Source organism: Equus przewalskii, chromosome 12 (assembly GCF_037783145.1).
Source record: "Equus przewalskii isolate Varuska chromosome 12, EquPr2, whole genome shotgun sequence".
In the NCBI taxonomy this organism is placed as follows: Eukaryota; Metazoa; Chordata; class Mammalia; order Perissodactyla; family Equidae; genus Equus; species Equus przewalskii.
Genome location: NC_091842.1, coordinates 30,047,456 through 30,072,274, shown reverse-complemented (window position 1 = coordinate 30,072,274; position 24,819 = coordinate 30,047,456). Strand labels below are relative to the sequence as shown.

The 24,819-nt window shown below is 50.3% G+C and overlaps 1 protein-coding gene across 8 annotated transcripts in view; it reads right to left on the bottom strand.

The window, feature by feature from the left end:
• Positions 1 to 24,819, bottom strand: part of MYH11 (myosin heavy chain 11) — a 117,840-nt gene that overhangs the window by 76,571 nt on the left and 16,450 nt on the right. For all 8 annotated transcript variants that reach the window (XR_011524478.1, XR_011524477.1, XM_070566670.1 and 5 more), the window contains exon 3: positions 17,153 to 17,309. Coding sequence is in view for 6 of the 8 variants with exons in the window: in XM_070566670.1 (XP_070422771.1) it covers positions 17,153 to 17,309 (157 nt within the window). In the remaining 2 variants the exon portion in view is untranslated. The remainder of the gene's footprint in view (positions 1 to 17,152; positions 17,310 to 24,819) is intronic.

Here is a 24,819-nt window from a genome sequence, read left to right as displayed (position 1 = left end):
GGGGGACAAAGCAGCTTGGGGAGACCAGGAGGGAACAGCTGAGGGAAGGAGTGAGGCCTTCTTCCCAGGCCCGGGAGGCAGCTGTGCTAAGGTCTAGGGTGGGAAGATGGAAACCAGGACGTGAAGTGGCCTCTGGGATGAAAGGATCTGCGCCCCATGAATCAGATCTTGGATCCACAGATCTGTCTCATCGCCACTGCCACACCCGGTCCAAGAACCATCACTTCTGGCCCAGATGCTCCTCCCCAGTCTCCCCGCTTCTCCTAGGCCCCCACCATTCTCACAGGGCATCCAGAGGCGTCTTCTTTCCTCCTCGCAAATTTTTTAAATTGTAGTAAAATATACATAAGATAAAATTTACCATCTTGACCATCTTTAAGTGGACGATTCAGGGGCATTAAGCATGTTCACACTGTTGTGCAACCATCACCACCATCCATCTCCAGAACTCTCCTCATTTTCCCCAAACTCAAACTCCATGCCCTTGGCAACCGCCACTCTACTTTCTGTCTCTGTGAATACGACTCCTCTAGATACCTCATATCAGTAGAATCACACCGTATTTGTCTTTTTGTGACTGCCTATCTCCCTTAGCATAACGTCCTCAAGGTTCATCCACGTTGTAGCAGGTGTCTGACCGTCCTTTCTAAGACTAAATAATATTCCACTGTATGTAAATGCCACATTTTGCTTATCCACTCATCTGTCGACGGGCACTTGGGTTGCTCCCACATCTTGGCTGCTGTGAACACAGGTGTGCAAATACCTGTCAGAGTCCCTGCTCTCACTTCTTTTGGGTACACACGCAGAAGCAGAATTGCTGGGTCATATGGTAAAACTTTGTGAGGAGTTGCCATACGGTTATCCACAGTGGCTGCATCATCTTACTTTCCCACCAGCAATCCACCAGGGTTCCAGTATCTCCACATCCTCGTCAACACTTATCACTTTCTTTTTTTTATAACAGCCATCCTAATGGGTGTGAGGTGGGATTGCATCGTAGTAGAGGAAGCTTCTTAAAATAGCTGGGTCATGCCACAACCTTGCCAAAACCAGCTGCCGAGTCCCAGTGGCCCCCAAACTCCCCACCATGGCCTACGAGGTCCCCCATCCGCTTGCCTCATTGGCACCCATCTCTCATTACCTGCTTCCCCTCGGCTCACAAATGGCTGCCTGCTCTCACAGAACACATTCTTCCCTTCCAGGGCCTTTGCCTGGAACACTCTCCCCCCAGCTCTTGCCATGGTTGACACCTTCCCCTCATCTCAGGGACTTCCTCTCCCAGAGAGGCCTTTTTTAATTCTCTGTCCACAGGGGTGCATGCCACACCCTCTGGGCACTCAGGCAATTAACCTGTTTATTTGCTTCACACCACTTAGATCCATCTGGAACGACCTGGTATGTTTTGTCTCCCTGTACTAGAAAGAAGATTTATTGGGAAAGAAGGGGCTTGTCTGTTTTGTTTAACATTGTATTTCCTGTACCTGGTGCATAGGAGGTGTCCAATTACATTTATTAGACGGAAAGATGGGAGGATGGATGGGTGGTGAATGGGAGAATGGATGGATGGATGGATGGATGGATGGATGAGAGGAAGGATGGATGGATGGACAGATGGACAGATGGATGGATGGATGGACGGATGGATGGATGGATGAGAGGATGGATGGATGGATGGATGGATGGGTGGTGAATGGGAGGATGGATGGATGGACGGACGGACGGATGGATGGACGGACGGATGGATGGATGGACGATGGATGGATGGATGGATGGATGGATGGGAGGGATGATGGATGGGACTGGAGAAGGCCATGCCTATGTATCATTGGGGACCAAGGAGGACAGTAATGACCATATCTAGAGATGGGGGGTATTTACATCACATAAAGAAGATGCGGCCCACCCCAAGGCAAGATGAATGAGATGATTGCGCCAGCTCCACAGATCCTACACCACCTCCAATTAGTTCTCTCCCTCCTCCCTTGGATTACAGACTGACGTTCTATTAGCCTGTTGAGCCAAAGCCTCAGGACAAAAGGCAGAGGAGCCCAAAGGCCATTTAACTCCTCTTTCTCCCTCCCACTGTTTCCATCTTGAGCTGGGAGCACGGGCCACAGCTGCCTCCCCACGCCCCCAGAACACAGGTGCTGTGTTCAGGAGGCAGAGACTGGAATGACGCATCTACAGGCCTAGGAACGCCAAGGATGGCCGGCCACCACCAAAAGCACAAGAAGGCCTGGGACGGATTCTCCCTCAGGGTCTCCGGAGGGAACCCACCCTGCGACATCTTGATTTCGGACCTCTGGCCTCCAGACCCGTGAGAGAGTAAATTCCTACTGTTCTAAGCCACCGAGTTTACAGCAATTTGTACAGCAGCCCTGGAAAATGAACAGTCACACAGGTAGTGAGTGGTGGGCTGGGACACAAACCTGGTGTCTGTGTGACTCCAAAGGCCTCGCTTCCTGGCCCCATTTTGTCTTCCTCAGATAATCCACACTCCTGCACTGGTGGCACTTCATTCCAGGATAAAAATGGGAAGAAAACAAGAAAACTGTAATCTTCCCAGGGCGCTCTGGAGAGACACAGAGCCAGCATCACCCCTCTTGTATATGGGACATCCGCTGAGGAGCATGACACCAGCTCCCTGACCTGGGATGCAGGGAATATGGTTGCCTGTGCCCCCAGCATCCACCCAGAGGGAGAATCTGCTTCAGAAGAGAGCAGAATGGTGGGGCTGGTCGGGTGGTGTAGCAGTTAAGGTTGTACACTCCACTTCGGTGGCCTGGGGTTCGTGGGTTTAGATCTCGGGTGTGGACCTACACACTGCTCATCAAGCCACACTGAGACAGCATCCCACTTACAAAATAGAGGAAGATTGGCATAGCTATTAGCTCAGGGCCAATCTTCCTCATCAAAAAAAAAAAAAGAAGAAGAAGAAGAAGAGAACAAAAGGGAAACCTGCTAAAAACTGATTCCGGAAGGGGCAGAGGGGTGAGAGATGGAGGAACTATGCACCCTGTGGTGAGAACCAGGCAGAGCGGGAACCCCCTGGGGCTGGCCCAGACAACCTCCACTATTTTAAGGAACGATTCTGAGACTGACAGACGGACAGACAGGCTATCTTGATCCATCTGCTTCGTGGAGAGAGACAGGCTTTCCCAGAAGCCTTGGGAAGCCGGGGCCGAGAGCACAGATTTATGGGGTCAGATGCTGGTCCGGGGGCCTTTCCTCACAGGTCCCCAGCAGAGGGGAAGGCTCCATGCTGGGGGCTGCCAAGGGCCCCCAGCCTGGGACATTCCCATGGGAAACACGCTGCCTCCAAGCGTGGGAAGCTAGAGAGCTCTGGTTACGGGCAGGGGAAGGGCTCGATGCGGGCACTGCCTGCTGACCCCTGTGGAGCCCAGGAAACCGATTTCCCGGGAATTTCCATCTGACGCCTGAGCCTGAGCTCGTGTCTGACGCAAGAGGGCAGAGGTCTCAGACCGTGCAAAGCCGCTCCCCTTGGAGCCGGGCACACGCTGCCGCTTCCGCCCAGAAGGTCCTCTCACCGCTTCTCTTCCTGCTAATCCATTCTCTTCCTCTCTTCTTTTTTCATTGACGTGAAGTTCACATAACACAAAATTAACCGTGTAAAGTGAACAATTCAGAGGCATGGAGCATGTGCACAGCGTTGTGTAAATAACATCTCTGTCTAGTTTCAAAACACTCTCATCAGCCCAGAATAAAACCCTGTACCCATTAAGCAGTCACTCCCCATAGTCCCTGGGGACCTCCAATGTGCTTTCTGTCCCCTAGATTTACCTATTCTGGACATTTCGCATAAATGCAGTCACACCATATGTGGCCTTTTGTGTCTGGTTCTTTTACTTGGCATGATGTTGTTGAGGCTCACCCACGTTGTAACACCTATCAGAACTTCATCCCTTTTCATGGCTGAATAATATTCCACTGTATAGATATGAGACCTTTTGTTTATCTATGCATCCACTGCTGGGCACTTGAGTTGTTTTCACCTTGTGGCTGTTGTGAATAGTGTGGCTGTGAACATTCATGCACAAGTTTTTGTTTGAGTACCTGCTGTCAATTCTTTTGGTGTTTACTCTAAGCCATTCTTGAAATGTCATCTTGGGAGTCAACTCCTCTAGGGTATTTTCTCTGACTCCATACCTCCCTAGAGCTAAGTTGGGGGCCTTTTTACCGCATACCCCCGCTGGGGCTGCCATGGACAGTGGTGTGAGTTGTACACCGCATAACTCGAGAGGGAATCGTTCACATTGGTCATTGTAGATTTGCATATTTATTACAACAATCTTCCAGCAGATGGAGGAAAAGTGCCTTGAGAAAGGGGTGCCTTTTTTTGACTCTATAAAGGTGCCACATGGCCTGGTGGTGGCCCTGGCTCCCATAGTCGAAAGTTTCCTTCCATCGTGGCACTTAACCTCACTGTGACCACCGTTTCACCTCGATACTTTTTCGGGGGCAAGGGTACAGATTATTTGCAACGGTAGCAATCTGTGATATGATGAGGAAAGTTTTCCTTTTCTACGTTACTAAAAATTATGTTACTTTACATTATTTATAAGAGGCAAAAAGCAGAAAGAGTAAAAATGTCCATCCACTGGTAAATGGATAAACAAAATGTGGTCCATCCACACAACGGAATATTACGCGGCCATAAAAAGGAGGGGAGCATGGATACGGGCTACAGCATGGAGGAACCTTGAAGACATGATGCTCAGTGAAGGAAGCTCACTCACAAAGGACCACATATTGCATCCTGCATCCCATTTACACGAAACGTCCAGAGTAGGCAAATCTACGGAGACAGAAAGTAGACTAGCGATTGCCTGGAATTGGTGGTGGGAATGGGGAGTGACTATGAACGGGCACAAGATTTCTTTTTGGGGTGATAGAAATATAAAATTAGACTGTGGTGATGGCCGCGTAACCCTGAACATTCGCCAAAAACCAGTGAATTGCATTCCTGAAGTGGATTCGTTTATGGTGTATAAATTGTACCACACTAGGGCTTCCTTAAAAACGATGCTCATTTTACACCATCTCTGAATCCACAGATCTGACTCCTTCAACTTCACAGGGATCTATTAGGTTTCCAACAGTCACCAACTGCTTTTAAGGCTTCTCTCACTAGCCCGTGAGCCCCTGAAGGTCAGGGCTGTGCCTGATCCCGGTGCCAGGAACAATGCTTGACGCACAGTAGGGAAGGCTGGCTGATGCCAATCAATCGATCAATCTCTCTCAATTGAGATAGAAGCAACGGTAAGCACTTATTCATGTAGTCACATATTCACTCAACAAACAAGTCCTGCGGCCCTACTATGTGCCAGGCACTGGAAACACAAAGTTCACTAAGATCTACTTAGTCTTTGCTTCTGAGAGTTTTAGGATGCAGCGGGGCAGTCAGACGGAAGGAAGAGCTGGTGCTGATGCTCTCCGGGACAGACAGGAAGGCTTCACAGCTCAAGTGACAGCTGAGCTGCAGCGAGCAGCATGTAGGTATCCTCAGGGGAGACAGAGCACCCTACGCAGAGGGGCTGGGACACAGCAGGTCTGAGGTGGGAAGGACAGACCAGAGACGTGCAGAGCCCAGGGGCAGCCTCCAGCATCGCCTGCCTCTGGCTGAGCTTCCCAGCCCAGGGCCTGGAGTCCACGCTGCCTCGCAGCCACCCCCAAACGGGCCCCTCTCCCCTCTTCTCCCAGCCTTGGATGTGCAAGTCTGCGGGGAGCTCTCAGAGGAGATAAACGGCTCGGGCGGTCCCTCCCCCGCAGCGGCCTGAAGCCTCTCGGGAGACGCCCAGCTGCCCGCAGACCAGCTATTTCGGCCGGATCCCAAACACGAGCTCATGGTTTATGGCTGGGGAGCCAGAGGCGTGCAGGCTGACCATAAAAGGAGAAAACCAAGCTGGGGCTGCGAGCAGCCGGGGCTCGCTGCTTCTCTTCCTTCCTTCTCGTGCCAGGCTGCTGTGGGACCCAGCGAGAGGGAGGTGGCCAGGCCCGCGTCCCAGGGGGTCACCACTAACCGCCAGGCCAGTGAGGAATGGAGGACACAGCCTCCGCTGTGTGCAGAGAGCAGCTCCACACTCAATGCCACACAGGAAGGCGGATGTCCGAGGGGTCCAGACCCAAGGCCAATGTAGGCTCCATCGTGGGCCCTGGCAGATGACAACTGCCACCGGCTGCACCTGCCCTGACCAGCGCCATGCTGCGATGCACTGTCCAAATCAACTTTCACGACAACTGGGGTTGACACAGTTATTATCCTCATGGGACAAATGAGGAAACTGAGGCACAGAGAAGCGGGCGCGTTGGGAGAGCCGGGATTCGAACCCAGCTCCAGAGCCCACGCCCTGTGTAAGTCAGAGCCCTTCTCTTTCCCCCTTTCGTCCTCCCCCGACCCTTCTCCCCCTGGCAGCGTTGGCTACGGAGAGATTCTTGATCAGCAGAGAAATTCTGAAGGCTCGTCCTGGACCCCAATAGGAATTTTCCAGACCCCCACGAAGCAGAACTGGCCAGCTCAGGGGCGTGCAGTAGAGGAAGACCAATGTGGTGGTCTCCTGGTGGCCTCTCGGGCCTCAGCGCCCACCTCCCACACTCTCTCCTTCTCTCTGCTCCAGCCCCAGCAGCCTCTCATCCCATATGCAGCTCCCTGGTTAAGCCCACGTGTCACCTCCCAAGGAGGGCTCCCCCCCTTCCCCCGGCCTAGGACAGGCCCCAGGAGTCCACCCCTCAGCTCCCTGGACCTCCCTCATGGCACATGTATTTCTGGGAAGATTTGATGAGCACCTGCTCCCTGCCCACCCCCAGCCAGACTCTGCCCAGAGCAGAACCTGACTCCCAGGGGGTCCTCCATCAATACTGCTGAGTGAGAAAGGGAATGGGGCGCCGGACTCCCCCGAGGCCACCAGGACCCAGAGGGGGGAGGCTGGAGCACGCGCAGTCCACGAGAAACGCATCTCCAAGTGTCCGCTGAAGTTCCCCAAATCCACCCCCCTCAGCATTTCTGCTTCTTCAACCCCACAGTCACTGCTTATTTAAAAAGATTAATTCTCCTGAGCGCTCGGCCCTCCCCGTAAGACACCAGGGCGGTCCGTAAGCGCCTCGTCAAGAATCAGATGATCCTTTATCCTTCCTCATGTCCTGGCAGAGGACGTGGACTTCTCATGATAAATCAGGGTGACAAGCGATTCTTCCCAACGCTTCCACGCAGACTGAGCCAGACAGACGGAGCCACCATCAGCCTGCACCCCCACCCGGCCAGACACAGCGCCGAGAGCTGCTGCAAAACCTCCACCAGGCAGAGAGGCATGCACCCGGTCCCCTCTCTGGGGACACCCTGTAGGAGCAGAGTCTCTGCAGCAAAGCGACTTGGAATTACTTCCCGGCGCCACCTCTTGGGCAAGACACTTTGCTGTTCAGAGCATCAGCTTCTTTACCAGGCAAATAGGGACAAAGATCCATGCCTTTCGAGGATATGAAAAGGAAGAAATGAGAGTGGATATGCAAAGAGCTTGATACCCACGGTACATATAAGAGCCCAGTAATTGCTATTATTACGATCTTCATTACCATTTCCATCCTCACTGTCATCTAACAGAGAGGCAGGGTTATAGAGGGGGCCCATTCTGTCCCAGGAGGACAGGGTGTTAGGCAAGTTCAACCCCCTTCCTAATTCTAAGGCCTATCGACTGGCCGGTGAGCTCAGTTGCTTAGAGCGTGGTGCTGGCCATCGTAAGTCTGAACCAGTACCTTAGCCTTTTGGGGCCTCAGTTTCCGCATCTGTTAAATGGGGGCCACAGCACTCCACTTTACCACACTGCCTCGGAGGGAAGATAAAACGTGTCTAGGGCTGCCGAAGGTGACGTCTCCAGGCTCCACACTCTGCTCTGAGCTCTGTTTCTCCAGTCTATCAAATGAAGAGGCTGCCCCTGCAGGGCGCTGAGCGGCAGGGCCAATGACCGACCAGGGACAGACGGACGCACCCGAGTGTGGGGGGGCCTGGGGGAGTGTGGGAACTCAAAGCAGAGAGTGGAGTTGGACCATCCCACCTTCCAGACTCTCTTCGGTTTGGGGAGGGTTCAGCCAAGTGTCCGAGCTGATAAAGGCCAGCTGTTGTTTCTTGTTTAATCCCCTGAGAGTGGCCATTTGGTGCTAATTAGGTGAGGACAAAATACTTCCAGTCACTATCGTGCACAGGGCGACAGACTCTGAGGGCTGCTCTCTCCACGTCAGGTACCGAGTCTCCACCCGAGCTCTGAGCACACCTTGACATGTAGGACAGTGAAATCTTATCCGCCTTTCAGCCCCAACCCGGGCCCAGACTCTCCATCGACACTCCCGGCTCCGACGCTTACATGCCCTTCGGCAAGTTCTTGACCTCTCTGAGCCTCAGTTTCCCCAGCCATAACATGGGACTAAAGACAGCACCTGCCTCCAGCTTTGGATTATCTTATCCGACAAGTCACGTAAACCTGGGTTCATGTGCACACGCACACATGCCAAGGAAGGGAGGGGCAAATAAAAATTTTGAAAAGATTCAATATTTGCTCTTTCATGAAAACCATCAAGGCAAAAGATTGCGAGAAAAATAAAAACTTGGTTAGCCTTCCTTTATCATTTAGTATCGTTTTTATTCTGGATTACCTATGCAGGCGTCATAATAGTTTCAGAGCTTCCTTTTAAAAGTCTTAATCTGATCCTGCCCACCTTGTAGGGCTGTAGGAGGGACTAATCGAGAACATTCCTGCAAAGCCCTGAGCATATAGGAAGCATGCAATAAAAATCCACCAGCATCATCATCACTTCTTTGGAAAAGAAGGCACAAGAGAATTTCCATCGAAGGATAGGGGGTTGAACGCGTGCATTTAATTCTCCTCCCTCCCCAAACCTTACTAAAATGACAGGAAGGGGGTTTTTCAAAACCAGTTCAAACGAACTGGAGAGGACAGAACAGCAACACGACCTCGGAAGCCAGAAAACAGGATGAACGATGACAGTGCCGAGAAAGGAGAAGTCTAAGGCGGCCGTGGGGATAGCTGAGAAGCCACTTGAACCCCCTGCCCCCAGCCCAAACCTCAGTGATAGGCAGGAACAGGAGCCCATGGAAGAGAGCGCAAAGGAGGGCATCAAAACAGAAGGACCCGTTGACAGTCTGTTTGAGAAGCTGCTAGACACTCCGGACATCTACACTCTCACAGCCAAGTGACTGCCCTTCCCACAGCAGGTGGCAGCTTTATTCTCTGGAGAGGGTTAAACACAGGGTCTGCCCTGGGGACACCAGAGACCACATTTGAAAGAAGGAGGATGACATGTAAATTTCATCATGAATTTTGAAACCCTCAGCCCCTTCTCAACTAGACACTCAAAACGATGGGAGACAGATCTTTACCCTCCAAGAAGCAGATGGCACAAGTCTTCTCTGAAGAATCTGATGAGCCCAAGAAAAAAGACTGAAAGATACGGTGCCCCAGTGGAACAGCCCAGCTCCATCATACTACAGCCAAGCTCGGCAGCAGCAAACTTCTCTTGCAAGCACAGAGCTTCCATCAACTTTTTGACACCCATGCACTAATGCATCCCAGAGGAATGGACAGACATCTGAAGAAAGCCACTAAGGTGACAGAGAGAAGTTAAAACAAGTAAATAGGAAAATATGCATCTTGGAGAAAACAGAGACTGTCCACGGAGGAGTTCCCTCCAAGAAAAAGGACATTGCATCCACAAAAAAAAAAAAAAAAAAAAAAAAAAAGCCTATATGAAAGAAATATTCAAAAGCAGAGTTCTTGGAAATTACATATATATCTATAATAGCAGAAATTTAAAAACCAGTGGAAGGATTGTAAAATAAAGTTGAATTGCCCAGAAGATAGAATAAGAAAAAGATAAGGGAATCAGAAGACAAGAGAAAGAGATAAAAACTACAGGAACAGTCCAGGAGTTCCATTTTGGAAATAAGACTTCTAGAGAAACAGAATAGAGAACACACAGAGAAAGAAATCACCAAGGAAATAATTCACAAAAATTTCCCAGAATTTAAGGACTCGAGTTTACAGATTAAGAAGGACCATTAAATCTCCAGCAGAGAGTGAAGACAGAGCCATGCCAAATCTCTTGTCACGAACAGGAGGGTTAAGAAGAGTTTAAAAGCTTCCAGAGAAGAAGAAAAAAAAACCTAGTCACACACAAAGGATCAAGAATCAGATTGGCCTTTATCTTCTCAAAAATGAAACTGAAGCTGGAAGGCAATGAAGCAATGCCTTAAAAATTCTGAAAGAATGATTGCTTGCTTAAAATGTTTAAATCCAGCTAACCTAGCCCTTAAATATTAGAGAGGCATCAAGTCATTCAGATATGCAAGATCTCAATTTCTTTCTTGAGAAGGTGCTCCATTTAAACAGGAGGGTAAATCAAGAAAGAGGACGACGTGGAAACTAGGGAACAAGGACACCACCATGAGAGGGAATTGAAAGAAGGGAATTCCAAGGATGATAAGGAAGCTCCCAGATGTCAGATACCTGTCATAGAGGGGGGCCAGGGCTGATCAGAAGGCTCCAAGAGCCATCCCCCTCCAGGAGAGGCTGTCAGGAGGATTCCCAACACATACCTGGACATATAAAAAGGAGATTCACATATTTAGAAGGAGAATTTGGGATAGAATTAGCGATTAAGTACACAGAAAACCAAGTCAGGAAAAAAAAAAAGGCAATTACTAACTCCAGGGAAAAGAATAAATTATACAGGCAAAGTAATGACAAGACTGTGCCGAGCTCAGCTGAGAAAGGCATCTGTACTGTTACAGTAATGTAACTTCTAAGTACAGATTTCACCAAAATTATATATAAAACTAGACTGGGAGTCTGTGAGATGGGTGTATGGGGGGGTGTGTGTGTGTGTGTGTGTATGTGGGAGGGCGGCAGTAGGGACAAAACAAGGCAATAAGAGAGCTAAATCCTCATTTTCCACGATGAGAAATCAATACCTAAATAATACCTAAAACTGAGAGAAACAGTAAGATATCAACAATACGATCAAGTTCTTGAGAGATTACGGAGGTTAATATCAAAAAGTCAGTTAGAAGAGTTGATAATGGTTACCCCTGGAGAAGGAGAAATGACAGAAACAGTAAAGGACAGCAATGTTATCATCTCTCCAAAAACAAACAAAAAAGCATGGGGAAATTGAAAAAGCAAACATGGCATAATTTACATATGCATTAGATAATTTGCATACACATATAAGATGCCTTTCTAAAATGCCTGCTTCTCTTATCCCCTTCTCTCCCCCGAGGTGCTTGGCTTCCTTTTGGGAGGGGAGGTGTTGGTGAATTGTGTCTTAGAAAGATTCCCGCCCCCCATATTCCCAACTGCCCTGAGGCAGCAAAGGACTGAGCCGGACACGCCTCTAGGCTGGCTCCTGCCATCCTCATCACACCCACTCTCCCCTCCACACCACCCCAGCTCCCCTTCTCCCATCTTAGGAAACCATCCTTCAAGGCTTGTAAACCTCCACCCCTCTCAGACAACCCGCCTCCACCCATCCTGACCCTGGCTGGTTCTTTTCTTTAAACAACTCTAACAGCTCTTCATTCATCCACAAATATTAACTGGGCAGCTACTACATGCCGGGTACCAGCAACCGTGGGGGAGGGGCACTGATGAACAGGCAGACAAGGACGGAGTTCGTGGGTCTTACGGAGTTTATGCGTCCTCGGGAACGTAGGGTCCACGTATCACATCTTAAATGCTTCCTTCTGTATTCAGGGAACGCGTTATCCATCCTTCCCCAAGCCTACCTCTTCACACCCCGTCTTCTCCACAAAGGACTTGAGGAGAAAGCCACAGCCGCTAACTATCTCCAACGAGACAGACAGCTCACGGGGCATCGCAGCCGAGTGACTTTACAGCCTCGGGATAGCAACATTCGTCAACGGAGTCATGAACTGGCCCTACACAGCCCTTCATAAAAACCACATTCCCACTTCACAGAGATAAAAAGGATTCTTCCCGAGCCGACATTTGTCTCTGTGATTTTTTTCGAAGATTTTTTTCGCTGGAGTCTGTCATCACTAGTTGGCCGGAAAGCATCAGGTAACACCAAAAGGGATGCGTGCGTATCCGCTATGGACGAGCATTCCAACTAAACAGAGAGCTTATCCTTTACGGATGCGGGTGCTCACGGTTGTGTTTCCTCTTGGGGTTTAGAACGTGTCAACATTTCTAAGTGATTTTCTGTTTCATGATATAATTTTGTGTGAAACTCTAGAGCCTAAAAAGAATGAAATGTATTAACTGTGTTAACCCAGGGGGTCCCTGTAATCGAGTACATCATTGTCCCAAAGTCGGGAGGTTGTCTAGGGAAGCAAAAGTTACCGCAATACAGAGCCAGCCCTGACGGCCTAGTGGTTAAAGTTTGGGGCTCTCACTGCTTCGGTGGCCCAGGTTCGGTTCTCGCTCGTGGAACCACACCGCTCATCTGTCAGTAGCCAGTGGTGGCGGCTCACATAGAAGAAAGAGAAGGACTTACAACTAGAATACACAGCCATGCACCAAGGCTTTGGGGAGAATAAAAAAAAGAGGAACATTGACAAGAGATGTTAGCTCAGGGCCAGTCTTTCCCAGCAAAAAAAAAAAAAGTTATCACAACCCCAAAAGAGTTTTCAATGAGTCAACCAGGTAGGAAATTAGACCACATTACAGCATCCTTCTCTGGCACCCACTGACTCGACGCCTCCACCCAGCTGATGACTGGGTGTCAACATCCACCATAATGATACAAACACCAAAAGGGCAGCTCTGAAAAACTGTAGATTTCCCTAAAGGTTCTGAGTGTCACGAAGTCAATGAGCTTGGAAAGGCCATGAAAAGTCAGGGCCATTCACAACCAAGTATCAGAGAGTCATCACGAACACAACGGGGCTTTGAGAGACTGTGCTAAACACCAAGATGTGAAAGAAGCCCTTGGGAAAACTGGTGACCCATCCTATAAGTCTGCAAAAATTATCCTCTGAAGGGCTGGCCCAGTGGCGCAGCGGTTAAATGTGCACATTCCACTTCGGTGGCCCAGGGTTCACCCGTTTGGATCCTGGGTGTGGACCTACCCACCGCTCATCCAGCCATGCTGTGGTGGCGTCCCACATACAAAAAATAGAGGAAGACTGACACAGATGTTAGCTCAGGGCCAATCTTCCTCACCACAAAAAGAAAAAAAGTAATAATAAATAACCCTATGTTGATAATTTGCAATGTCATTTTTCAAGCTCAGTCGAACTTTTTTTTTCCTTACTATCTACAGTGAAACTTTGGTCCGTGTTTTAAGTGATTTTTTTCTAGAACCAGTTATTCTCAGATAGTCAAAACCTCCTTCATTTCACACCGTTCAGCTCAGTTAGCGTACGAAAGGTTGCAGACCAAAATGTTAATGGTGCTGATCTCTGGATGATAGAATTATGGGTGCTGGTATATTCTCTTTTGCTTAAATACATGTTTTAATTCTTCCAGAATGAATATATAATATTGAAGTTTTTTTTAAGTTACACATAGATGTCTTAAGAGCACTGGCATTGCCTACCTGTCACTGCCCCCGCCCCCCCCCACCTTCTTCACTAATGGAATTTTATTTCATCCTGGTATTGAGATAAAATGTGCTTAGTGGGAGCTCCCTCAGCTCCAGGAAAGAACTGGGAATAGTCCAAACCAAACATGAACATCCCAGTCCCCTTTGCCAATGACTGGTTTAGAGGCTAGCACGTGACCAAGCTTTAGCCAATGAGAAATAAGGGATGCCTGCTGAGGAATTTCTGGAAAAAGTTTTCCTGCCTGATTAAAAAAAAAGAGAGAGACATAGAAAAAGAACCTATCCCTCAACTTTCTTCATGCTTTTGGATATCATCACACAAGGATGTGATGTCTGGAGCTATGGCCGCCAACTTGAGACCATGAGGGAGAAGCCAAGAAAATCCCAAAGAAATCTGTTTTTGAGTTGATGAATTAACTAACCCTGAAATCATCAGCCTCCAGACTTCTTACATGAGGTAACAAACTCTTCTTAAGTCACCCTAATTGGTTGCTATGCGCCTTGCAACCAAAAGTACCCCAAATGTTATGAACGTTGTAATTTTGTGATGCTCAGCTTCCCAAAGAGGTACATGAACCATTATTTCATACTTTCCCATCTAGGGAGACCACAAAGGATTTTCTTTCTTTCTTTCTTTCTTTCTTTCTTTCTTTTTTACAAAGATAGATACCTAACTCCAAGAGTCATCACCTTACAACCTAAGCTTGTATCTCCACAGCCCTTTATGCAAGGCTCCATCTGCTAGCCTTTGGAGGTAATGGCAGTCCTGTGTCTGAAGTGGTGCAGCTTGGGTCATTCCTGTGGGGTTTGGCTAACCCTGTCAGTAACTTGGGGTGCTTATACCTGAGCCCCTCTACCTTGGGGGGGTATCTCCTAGGTACACCTGGATCCCTTCCCTCAGGAGCTCCCAGGACTCGGGCTCTCCTCTGTTCCCAACTCAGGACACTCTTGAAGGAGTAATTGCAGGGGTGATTACAGGGGCTTGACGGTGAACACAAACGAGTGCCCCAGGCCAGGTGAGGACTGGGGAGCCGTAGAACCCACACCCCGCCCCCAAAGGGCCGGCTGACACATGGGAACACGGGCCCAGTGTTGCCAGCTGTTCCAATATTTTCAAAACAACCTAGAAATCTGGATTTTTAGGTACGATCTCCCCATTTTTTAAAAGTTGGTGACTAATTCAAGCATCATTAAAACTCCACATGCACTAAACCAAACTCACGTGAGGGCTGGATCCAGCCCACCAGCTGTCAGTTTGCAACCTCTGGACTATTCACACCCAACAGTCGTGTCACAACTGTGCACGGCTTTAGAATCATGAAAGCCCTTTTCTGTTGCCCTTTGCCAAGTGTAAGGACAGGAGGACTGTATCTCAAGGCCAGACCCATTTATAGGAAAGAAAATCCTCTGGTCTCTCCCCAGAGGTTGATGATACTGGAATGGGTGTTGCCCTTTTCGTTGTGCATGCGAAACACTTCATAAGGAAAGCAAGAGCTCAACTCCGCTGAGGCCAAGGGATTTGCTGAGAGGGGACCAAGGGAGTCCAGCAGAAGAAGCTCACGATGCAGAGATGCCCCAGTTTCTTTTTCCTGCCTTATTGCATTGGCTAGAATTGCTAGCACAATATCGAGTAAGAGTGGTGAGAACGGACATCCTTATCTTGTTACTCGTCTTAGGCAGAAAGCATTGACTCTCGCTATTAAGCACGATGTTAGATGTAGGTTTTTTGTAGTTGCCTTTTATCAGGTTGATAATGCTCCCTTCTATTCCTGGTTTTCGCAGAGTTTTTATCACGAATGGATGTTGAATTTCGTCAAATGCTTTTTTTCCTGCATTAATCAATCTAATTGTAGGGTTTTTCTTCTTTATACTGTTACACGGATCGATTTCTGGATATCGAACCAGCCTTGCATTCCTGGGAGAAGCCCCCAGGGGTCACGCCCCCAGTTTCCAGGCATTTTCGGAGACTCAGTTGCCTCTGTTGTAAACTGCAGGCAGTAACACTGACCCCACCTCACAGATTGGGCGGAAGACTAAAAAGGAGTGAATGTGCGTGTTTGTGTTGAAGGGGATACGTGCCTGGACCCGAACTCCTATTCAAACAGAGGCTGAGAAGAAGCCCTATAATAACAAACTCCTACTTTTCAAGCTGTTGCCACACCAGGCATTGCATGAAGCACAGTAAGTACCCTAAGTGCAGGCACCCTAAAGTGTGGGGAGTGACTTTAGGTGCCACTCAGATTAACAGTCTTTAATAGTTATATATTATTTTCAATGTGCATTAGAAAAAATATATATAGCTGGCATGTCCAACATCTGGTTTCGTGCATGATGATGATAACAGCTTACACTCAGTGAATTTTGACCAAGCGCTGTTCTAAGCACTTTATCCACAATAGTTCATTTAATCCTCACACTGACCCTATGTTATTGTCATCCTTTTACAAATGAGGAACCAGAAGCAAAGAGAGGTTAAGCAACTTGCTAAAGGTCACACAGCTAGGGAGTGGCAGAGCTGGGATCTGAACACAGGCAGCCCTGTTCCAGAATTCAGGCTCCTGACTAGCAGAGTACACGTCTTAGTCTGAAATAGGTTGGAGTTTGAAATAGGGTGGTGCTTATAAGAAAAATATTAAGCAAATAATATAAATATGTAATTTATATGAAGTTTAAAAACAAGGAAAACTGATTAACGGTGACAGAAATCAGAAGACTAGTTACTTCTGGGGGCTGCTGAGGAGGTGTCGACTGAGAAGAGGCGTGAGGGAACTTTCTGGAAATCTGTTACACATCTTGGTCTGCATGGTGATTCTATGACTGTAGATATACGTAAAAATTAATTTTAGGCTGGACACTTTAAACGTGTGCACTTTATGCACTCTCCTGTATGTAGGTTTATCTCGATGAAGAGTTTATTGATGAAGAAGAATAATAATATACACAAACATGGAGGTGACATGCAAAAGTCTGGGAAAGGCTGCATTACCATCTTCACCACCAGCTGCAAGATGGATTCTGTCATCCCTTTTACAGATGAGGAAACTGAGGCCGGAGAGGAGAAAACATCTGTCTACCATCCCACAGGGAGTGAGTGACAGCTGCCAACCCAGCTCTGGGTGGCTCAGCCCCCGGGCTGCCACCCACCCCCTTCCCTTCCAAAGGGACTAGCGTTACAGTATTTCCCAGACAGCTGGCCTGGCCAGGGCCTCGGGCGGCCGGAGGGATGCGGGCACGGGAGCTGGCGCAGGTCCATGCCCGTATTTGCCCAAGCTCCACGCTCTCCCTCACCCTCCGGGCCGCAGACACAGATGCTCTGCTTGCTTTTTCCCTTTTTCAGTCACAGGGCTCCTGGGTCCCAGCACCGCCTGCCAAGCTCCACATTCTTGGCGAGGACGGCAGGCAGGCGGGACAGGAGGGGCCCCGGGCAGAGCAGGCGCTCTCCGGAGGCGGCCCCGGGCAGCCGTGGTGGGCTCCTCGGGGAGCTCCCGTGATGGAGATGCCCTGGCCAGGCCACTCCTCGCCCGGTGAGGGCTCCCGTCCACCCCGCAGGCCGGCTCACCTTGCAGCATGCTCCGGTAGGCCGTGTCGGCAATGGCATAGATGTGGGGCGGCATCTCGTGCCTCTTCTTGCCCTTGTACATCTCGATGATCTTCTCCGAGTAGATGGGCAGCTGCTTGTAGGGGTTGACCACCACGCAGAAGAGGCCGGAGTACGTCTGCGGACAGAGAGCCCAAGTTTATTTCCAGCCCACAGCGGGGAGGAGAGCTCGGACATCCAGCCCGCGGGGCCCTGGCGTGAGAACACCCATCACGGCCTGCATTTATTGAGCACGACTGTGTGCATTTTCTCGTTCCCTCCCCATGGTAGCACTATCAGAGAGGTGTGCTCCTATTCTCACTTTAGAGATGGGTAAACTGAGGCTCAGAGTCCTAGTGGGAGCTCCTGGGCATCACTGATTTTCCAGGCAGTGGAGAGAGGAGTAAGGCTGGATTTCCAGGCCGCCTGTGTCATAGTTTATAAGTGCATGGGGTTCACAACCTGGTTCCACTCCTTCCTTCCTGCTGTCACTCCACCTCCCTGAGCCCCATGGGCTTAAATAATCGCTGCCATTTATTGAGCACTTGCTGTGTGCTGAGCGCCGAGCTGAGCACATCACAGGCATCTTCTTATCAAAACCTCCCACCTGTCCTGTGACCACGACCCTGTGATCCCCGCGCTGCCCACTTGACAGGTGAGGAACAGAGGCCTGGCGGGGTTGTCACCAGGTCACACAGCTGCTGGGGAATTCGGAACTAGAAATCACGGCCGTTAACCCCAGAGCGCGTATTCTGGACCATTCACCAAGTAACCCTTTGTCTGTGAGATGGGCATAAACCCAGCCGGCCACAAAAAGGAAGGGTGTTGACACACACTCCAACACGGACGAACCTCGGGGATGTCTTTCGTGATGCTCAGCGAAACAAGCCAGACGCAAAAACGCCACATAGCGTCTGATTCCAGAAACATCCAGAACAGGCAAATCCGTAGTTACAGAAAGCAGACCCTTGGTTTCCGGGGACTGGAGAGAGGGGGGCATGGGGAACGATGGCTAATGGGGAGGGGGTTTCCTTCTGGGGTTCTGACAATGTCCCAGAACGACACAGTAGGGAGAGTCGAACCACCTCGTGAATGGGCTGACTGAGCTGCGTCCTTTCAACCGGTTAAAACAGCAAATTTTATGTTATGTGGATTTTACCACCATTAACAAAAATACTTGTCTGGCCCTACCAAGTGCCTCAGAGCATCCGGAAATCATCAGAAGAGGGAGGGGCCGTGAAGACCCTCTGCAAACCCACCCCACTGTCCTTGTGCCTGTCCCTTCCTGCACGGCAGATTTTCCTGTCAGTCGAGGTCACAGCCCAGGAGACAAGCTCCAACCTGTCCCACAGGGACTGTCTTCCCCACCATAACATCAGCGCCGTCCGAGGCTCCGATGGCCACGAAGGGTGTCAGCCCTCCAGCTCCCCCAAGAAGTGACTAAAAGAGGAGGGGGAGACATTCCCTCTCTAGGTTACACTCAGGGCCAACCAAACACCAGAGAGGGTGAGCAACTCAGCCAAAGTCACCCAGCAAGACCCTGGCGATGCCAAGCCCAGCTCAGCCAGTTCTCAGGAGGGAGCACTGTCCAATCGGCTGTCTGACCTATGCTAGTCTACAGAAACAGAAACCAGGGCTTGCTTGTTCCATCATTCATTCATCCATTCATTTGCCCATTTGCTCACGCATTCACTCGCTCGTTCACTCATTCCGTGCATATGTCCTAGGCACAGTGCAATGTGCTAGGTTGGAGTAGAAAATCAAAAACCACAAGGCCCTGCTCTCAAAGGGCTTTCAGTCAAAGCTGCAGCTGATTGGAGAGAGGGAGGGCCCTCCAGGGCTCCATCTGCTAGGCGCTAGGTGATAATGACGTGTGACGGGTCAGGGGCGAGGGGAGAACGGTGTGCTTCCAAAGGTATAGGACTGGTGGGGGGAGCAGGGAATAATCTCCCAGGCCCTCCCCATCCTCCTGAGGGGGGCGGGGAGGGCCTGGGGTCAACAAAAGGCCTGTCTAAACATCCATCAGCTGTTTATTGAGCGCCTACTGTATACCAGGTCTGTGCTGGACATTGGAGTTCAGTCAATCAACGACAGGCCTCGTCCCAAAGAGCCCACAGGTCAGAAGGGGGACAAGGACATTTGAAACAACGTGGTAAGAGTAAGGATGGAGCCCAGGTAAAGAGAGGCCCTAACCCATGGCGGCGGGGCGGGAATGGGAGACTTTCAGGGGTGGGGAGCTCCCTGCACTGAATCCTAACAGACAGAGGGTGTCAACCGGCTCAGGAGGGAGCAGAGGCCAGAAGGCAGCGGGGCAAAGACCAAGAGGCAGAAACGTGGGACACAGGGTGCGTGTGGGTGAACGGCATAAAGAAGAAACGGGATGGTGAGGGGAGGAGGCCCCTGTGGAGGTAAGCGGCACCAGGACCTGCACCCAGCCTGACGGGTTCGCGGTCGGCCTGGAGTCAGCGCCAGCTGCAAGAGCCCTGCGCCGACCGGGGAGCCCCCTCCTCCTCCTCTTCAGGCCCTGCACAGGCCTGGGCATACAGTAGGTGCTTGCTAAATGAATGCCTGGGGGGCAAGTGAATGCAAAGATTCCCTGGATCAGGGGTAGCGCTTCCCTCATCTCTGTGATGAGATGGGGCCTCGCATGGGGTGCCATCCAGCAGATGCTCAGTGGACGTTTGTTGAGCGGGCGGCAGAGGTGTTCCAGGGCGGGGCTGTGTGTCCTGGTCCCCAGCATGCGGCCTCCCATAGAGTAAGTGCCCAATAAATGATCGATGGATAGAATGATGGCCAGCCGAGCCCCATCCATCCTTCAGGTCTCAGTTCCACCGAGAGCTCCTCCCAAGGTCACGCTTCTGCCAACTGCCACGCCCTTTTTAGAATGTGGGTGTCATTTACAGCCCAAATCACTCCCCCCAAGGCCTTAATCTGGAGGCAGTAAGGGGCACTGGGTGAGGGTACAGAATCGAGCACTGAGGACTTGGGTTTGAACCCTCATTCTGTTACTTCCTGGCTGTGTGACCCTGGGCAATTTACTTAACCTCTCTGAGCCTCAGTTAGCCTCCTCTGCCAAATGAGCAGGGTGTAATAGCAGCTCTTTCATAGGTTCGCAGTGAGATAACACCTGTGAAGCATTTAGCATGGTGCCTGGTATACAGTCGGTGCTGAATAAATGTTAGTGACTATACCATGCTGCCTTTGTTTCTTGATGACGAAAACCTTGCCACCTTGGAACCTTCAAATGTGCTGTTCCCTCTACCTAGAACACTTTCCCTGCAATGTTCCCAGAGCCATTTGCCTCTCCTCCTTCAGGGCCCAGCCTCAAGGTCACCTCCTGGACTGCTGGCTGCACCCCATCGTACCTCCAGCATCCAGAACAGAGCCGGGCACACGGCATTCATGCAGTGAATACTTGCTGAAGAAAATGAAGAAAAGAAGGCAGGAAGGAAGGCACGGCCCTCCCAACTCCATCACCGGCTTCTGAAGGAGAGGCATTACTTTCTTCCTCTTTGCTAGGACACTTCCTGTGCTACGCACACAGCGAGCACTGAACCCATGCTTCTAGGCAGATCTGAATATCTGTTCCATTGAGCAAGCCTTTCTAGGGCATGACAACCCGACAGGAAGAACCAGGCGGGCAGCAGCACGCCCCACGCAGGGCGGCTGGCCTTCGGCATCCGGAGGTCCCATCTCCATCATTCAATCCCGGTTAACCTTGCCCGCCCCAGCCCACTTGCAGTTGGCTGTGTTTCTGCCTCCCCGACCCCACGAGCCCCTCTCCAGCTGGTCGAGTTCAGAGGTTTCAACATCCCTGTCTCCCGGGTCCTGGCCAGCATCTCAGGGCCTCGTGCCACCAGCAGGTCCCAGCCGCAGGCCCAGGGTTTCCCTCTTGTGACCGTATTAGGAAGTGACTCCAGTTTCTCCCTGACACTTTATATGGTCAGCTGCAGAGCCCCGAGCAGGGAGCTGCTCCCACGGCCTCCAGCAGCAACGAGGAACAAACAGGGAAAGGAGCAAGGGACTCAGGAGTTAAGTCACACCGGCCCCGGGGGGGAACCTCAGCTTTGCCCTCATTACCTGCCAGACTCGTGTGAGCGGCTGAACCCTGAGCCAGCTCTTGCTGTCTATGCAATAATGGGTAACCACACCTTTCTCACCAGGTTCACATGCAACGTCATGGCTCTCTCAACATCTACCCCAGAGACAGACACAGGCCGCCAAGAACGCGATTCGCGGCAGCCTTGATTTTCACGGCAAAAGAGACTAGAAACAACCTAAATGACCATCAGTCGGGGGTCGGCTCAATAATCATAGCACAACACTGTTAAAAAGAGTACATACGTACATGGACATATATGGACATGTCTACACATGTGGCTACAGGTATACATATATTTGCCTGTATATATATGACATATTCCTGGAAGGCTGCACAAGAAACTGGTGCCCACAGTTTCTCTAAGGAGAGAACCAGAAGAGGAGGGATGGGGATGAAAGGAAAGTTCTAAATACCCTTATACACAATTTTATTTAATATTTGCATGTATTGCCTGCTGCAAAAAATGTCTTAAGTCTGACTAGACAGTTATGAACAGACACAAGAAAAAGCCGCAAGACGTGATGTCTGCTTCTTATTTTTAACTATTCTCTTGTGGGCTTTGCGTGGATAGCCTTGTATTACTGGGGAGGGTCTTTGAAGCAATAACAACCTGAAAGATCTAAATGGCTAGTTCCCAGGGCTCAAGAAAGCAGAGCCTCTGGTTGTGTTTTATTTCCACCTTCCAGGACCCTCTGGCAGCCAAGAGGCCTCTGCTCCCAGACACCCTCGGGGACACTCCTTCCAGAGAAGGCTGAGGTCACTGGGCCAGGTGTCTAAGATGAAAACATCGTCACCTGCTGGAGTCTGGAAGGTAGGCCTCTCCTTACCTCCTGGTCTTCCCAGGACAGTGAAATCAGAACCAGGAAAAGGTCCTTTTGAGTTCGACAGTGGGCTATTTGGGCTTGGAGACCCAGTGAACAGGAGGGTCCATACATCTTTGCCCTGGATCATGATCCCAACCCCAGGAACTTGGCCTAAGGGTAGAAGGTCCCACTGTCTACAGGGACCAAGAGGGTAAGACATGAGTGAAGCAGGCCAGGTGTGAGGAAAAAAAGTAAGTGCAGTGACCAACAGCCAACCACACTCAGCCCCAGGGTCTGGGAGGCGACAGGGAGTGGTGGGGCCTGTGGAAAAACAAAGTGCACACAGCTCATCTGACAGGGACTGTGACCTGGCAACCTGGGTCCAAGGGTGCCAGGTCCTCTTCTTTTCCAAGCAATGCCAGAAACTGAGATTTCCTTTCTTTTCTTTTTTTGGGGGAGGAAGTATATCAAATTAACTCAATGTTTTAAAAAAATCACTCACTCTGGGCCAACAGCTTGCAATCTGTGACTTAGCAGCTAGCAGGTGCTCAAGAAATCATCATAAAAAGTTAAACTCCTTCCTTCTGTGCACTTCAAGCTGGTCCAACTCAAAGCTGCTGGCACCCACGGCCCGGTCCCCTCCTGCCCCAGCCCACGTCCATCACCTCCTGCTCCTAGACTCCTGTCACCCTACCGCCCTTTACCATCAGGGTTGTCACTCTGGCCCTGGGGCACACAGACCTTGTCTGAATCCCAGCTCCGCCCAATTCCAGCGATGGGACTGAGCACATCTGAGCCTTGGGGTCCTGGCCTCTAAAATGGGGTAACAGCCTCTGTGTCATGGGGTCATCAGAAGCATTAAAGGAGATAGCACTTCAAGGCACTGGCCCTCGGGCCAGCCTGCCTGTTTGAGACCCAGCTGTGTCCCATCACTCACTAAGTGTTCTAGGTCCCATTATCTTTATCTGAAAAAATGAGGCTAAATAGTACATCTCCCTTACATAAAGAAAAGGATAGCGTTAGCAATAATAATTATTACTATAAACTCATAAGATAGTAAATTTTAAATGAACAGTAGCTGCCATCATTGTTGCCACAGGGGGAACAAGGCTCCTTTGAGAGTCTAATTAAAGTTAAGACCCTCTGCCCACAAAAAATTCCATATGCACAAAGTTTTCCTTAAATCTCAGGAGGCTGACAAATTCCCCGGGGCCCATTCACAGGCCCTGAGTTTAGAACCTACATTTTAGGGAATTTTTCTTTTTTGTAAGAACACTTAACACAAGATCTCCCTCTTAACCAATTTCTAAGTGCACAATAGAGTATCGTTAACCATAGGCATGATGCTGCACAGCACATCTCTGGGACTTACTCATCTTGCTTAACCAAAACTTGATGCCTGTTAATTAGCGTCTCCCCATTTCCCCCTCTGCCAGCCCCTAGCGTGGCACCACCATTCCACTCTTTCGTCCCTGAGTTGGCCTATTTTCAGTGCCTCATATAAATGGGATCCTGCAGTATTTGTCCTTCTGTGACTGGCTTAATTCACTTAGCATAACATCCTCCAGGTTCATCCATGCTGTTGCCTATGGCAGGATTTCCTTCATTTTTAGGGCTGAGTAATACTCCATTGAATGGACATACCACATGTTCTTTATCCATTCATTGTTTTAGAATCCATCATATGTTTGCATCTAGCACCCGTGTGTCTTATCTCCCTCTCTCCCCTTAATTATAAAGCAGCCTGGGGGCAAGGACTCTGAGCCCCACGACTCTCAGCATCCCACAGGCCAGAGTCTGATCCAGGCCCCTTCCCAGGCAAGCACGTCACCCCTCTGCCTCGGTCACCTCATGCGCAGGGTGGGATGTGAGCTTTGCTCTCCCTGCTGTCATAAAGGATGAAATGGGCCGGCGAGGACTTAGGACAGTACCCAGTACCACCAAGGCCCACGCCTTTAATTGAGCTCCCTCTGCTGGGAAACCCTTGTCCCGTTCCCCCAGCCAAACACCAGCGACAGAGCCAGCTGCTAAGTCATCATGGAAAACTCCAGGCAGAGGAACTCCAGCCAATGACAGTGTCTAGAAGAGCAAGGGAGCGCTGGAACAGGAATCAGAACGACGTCCGCACCCACGCGTGCCATGAGCATCCACGTGTGCCATGAACATCCACGTGTGCCATGAACATCTGTGGCAGCTCAGGCAAGAACCTGCATCCCTAAGATAAGGAGACAGGACCCTCTGGCTTCTACAGCTCTTCTAGATCCAAGAGGACGGGAGTCAGCCAGGACCTAATGGAAGGAGCGTCGTGTGACGTGAGCCTTACAGAATAGAGGGGAAAGTTCTGTTCATGACCAAGGGCAAAGTCGGGCTCGCCCGGCCACTCAGCATCACCCGCCAGCCACCTCTGCGGTCATGCGCTGGGCGAGCAACCTGCGGTCTTCCCCTCCCCACCCCCTCCTCCGTCATCTCCTCCTTCACGGACAACAGTTTCTATTTAAGTGATTAAATTGACCAGACAGGAGGAGGCGCGTGGTCACGAGGCTGAAGGATTTTTATCTAATCTGTCCGGAGAAGCAGAGCGGGAATTTGAAGCTTTGATTCACTTTTTAATCTGCTGTCAGAGATATTCTGGGTCTCAGGACCTCCCTAAGCCCCTCATTTTTTCTGATTTCTATTTTGGCCTCAAACACCGTGTCAGAGGACAGCAGGGGATATTGGTACCCAGGCCTGCCCTCGACCTTCCT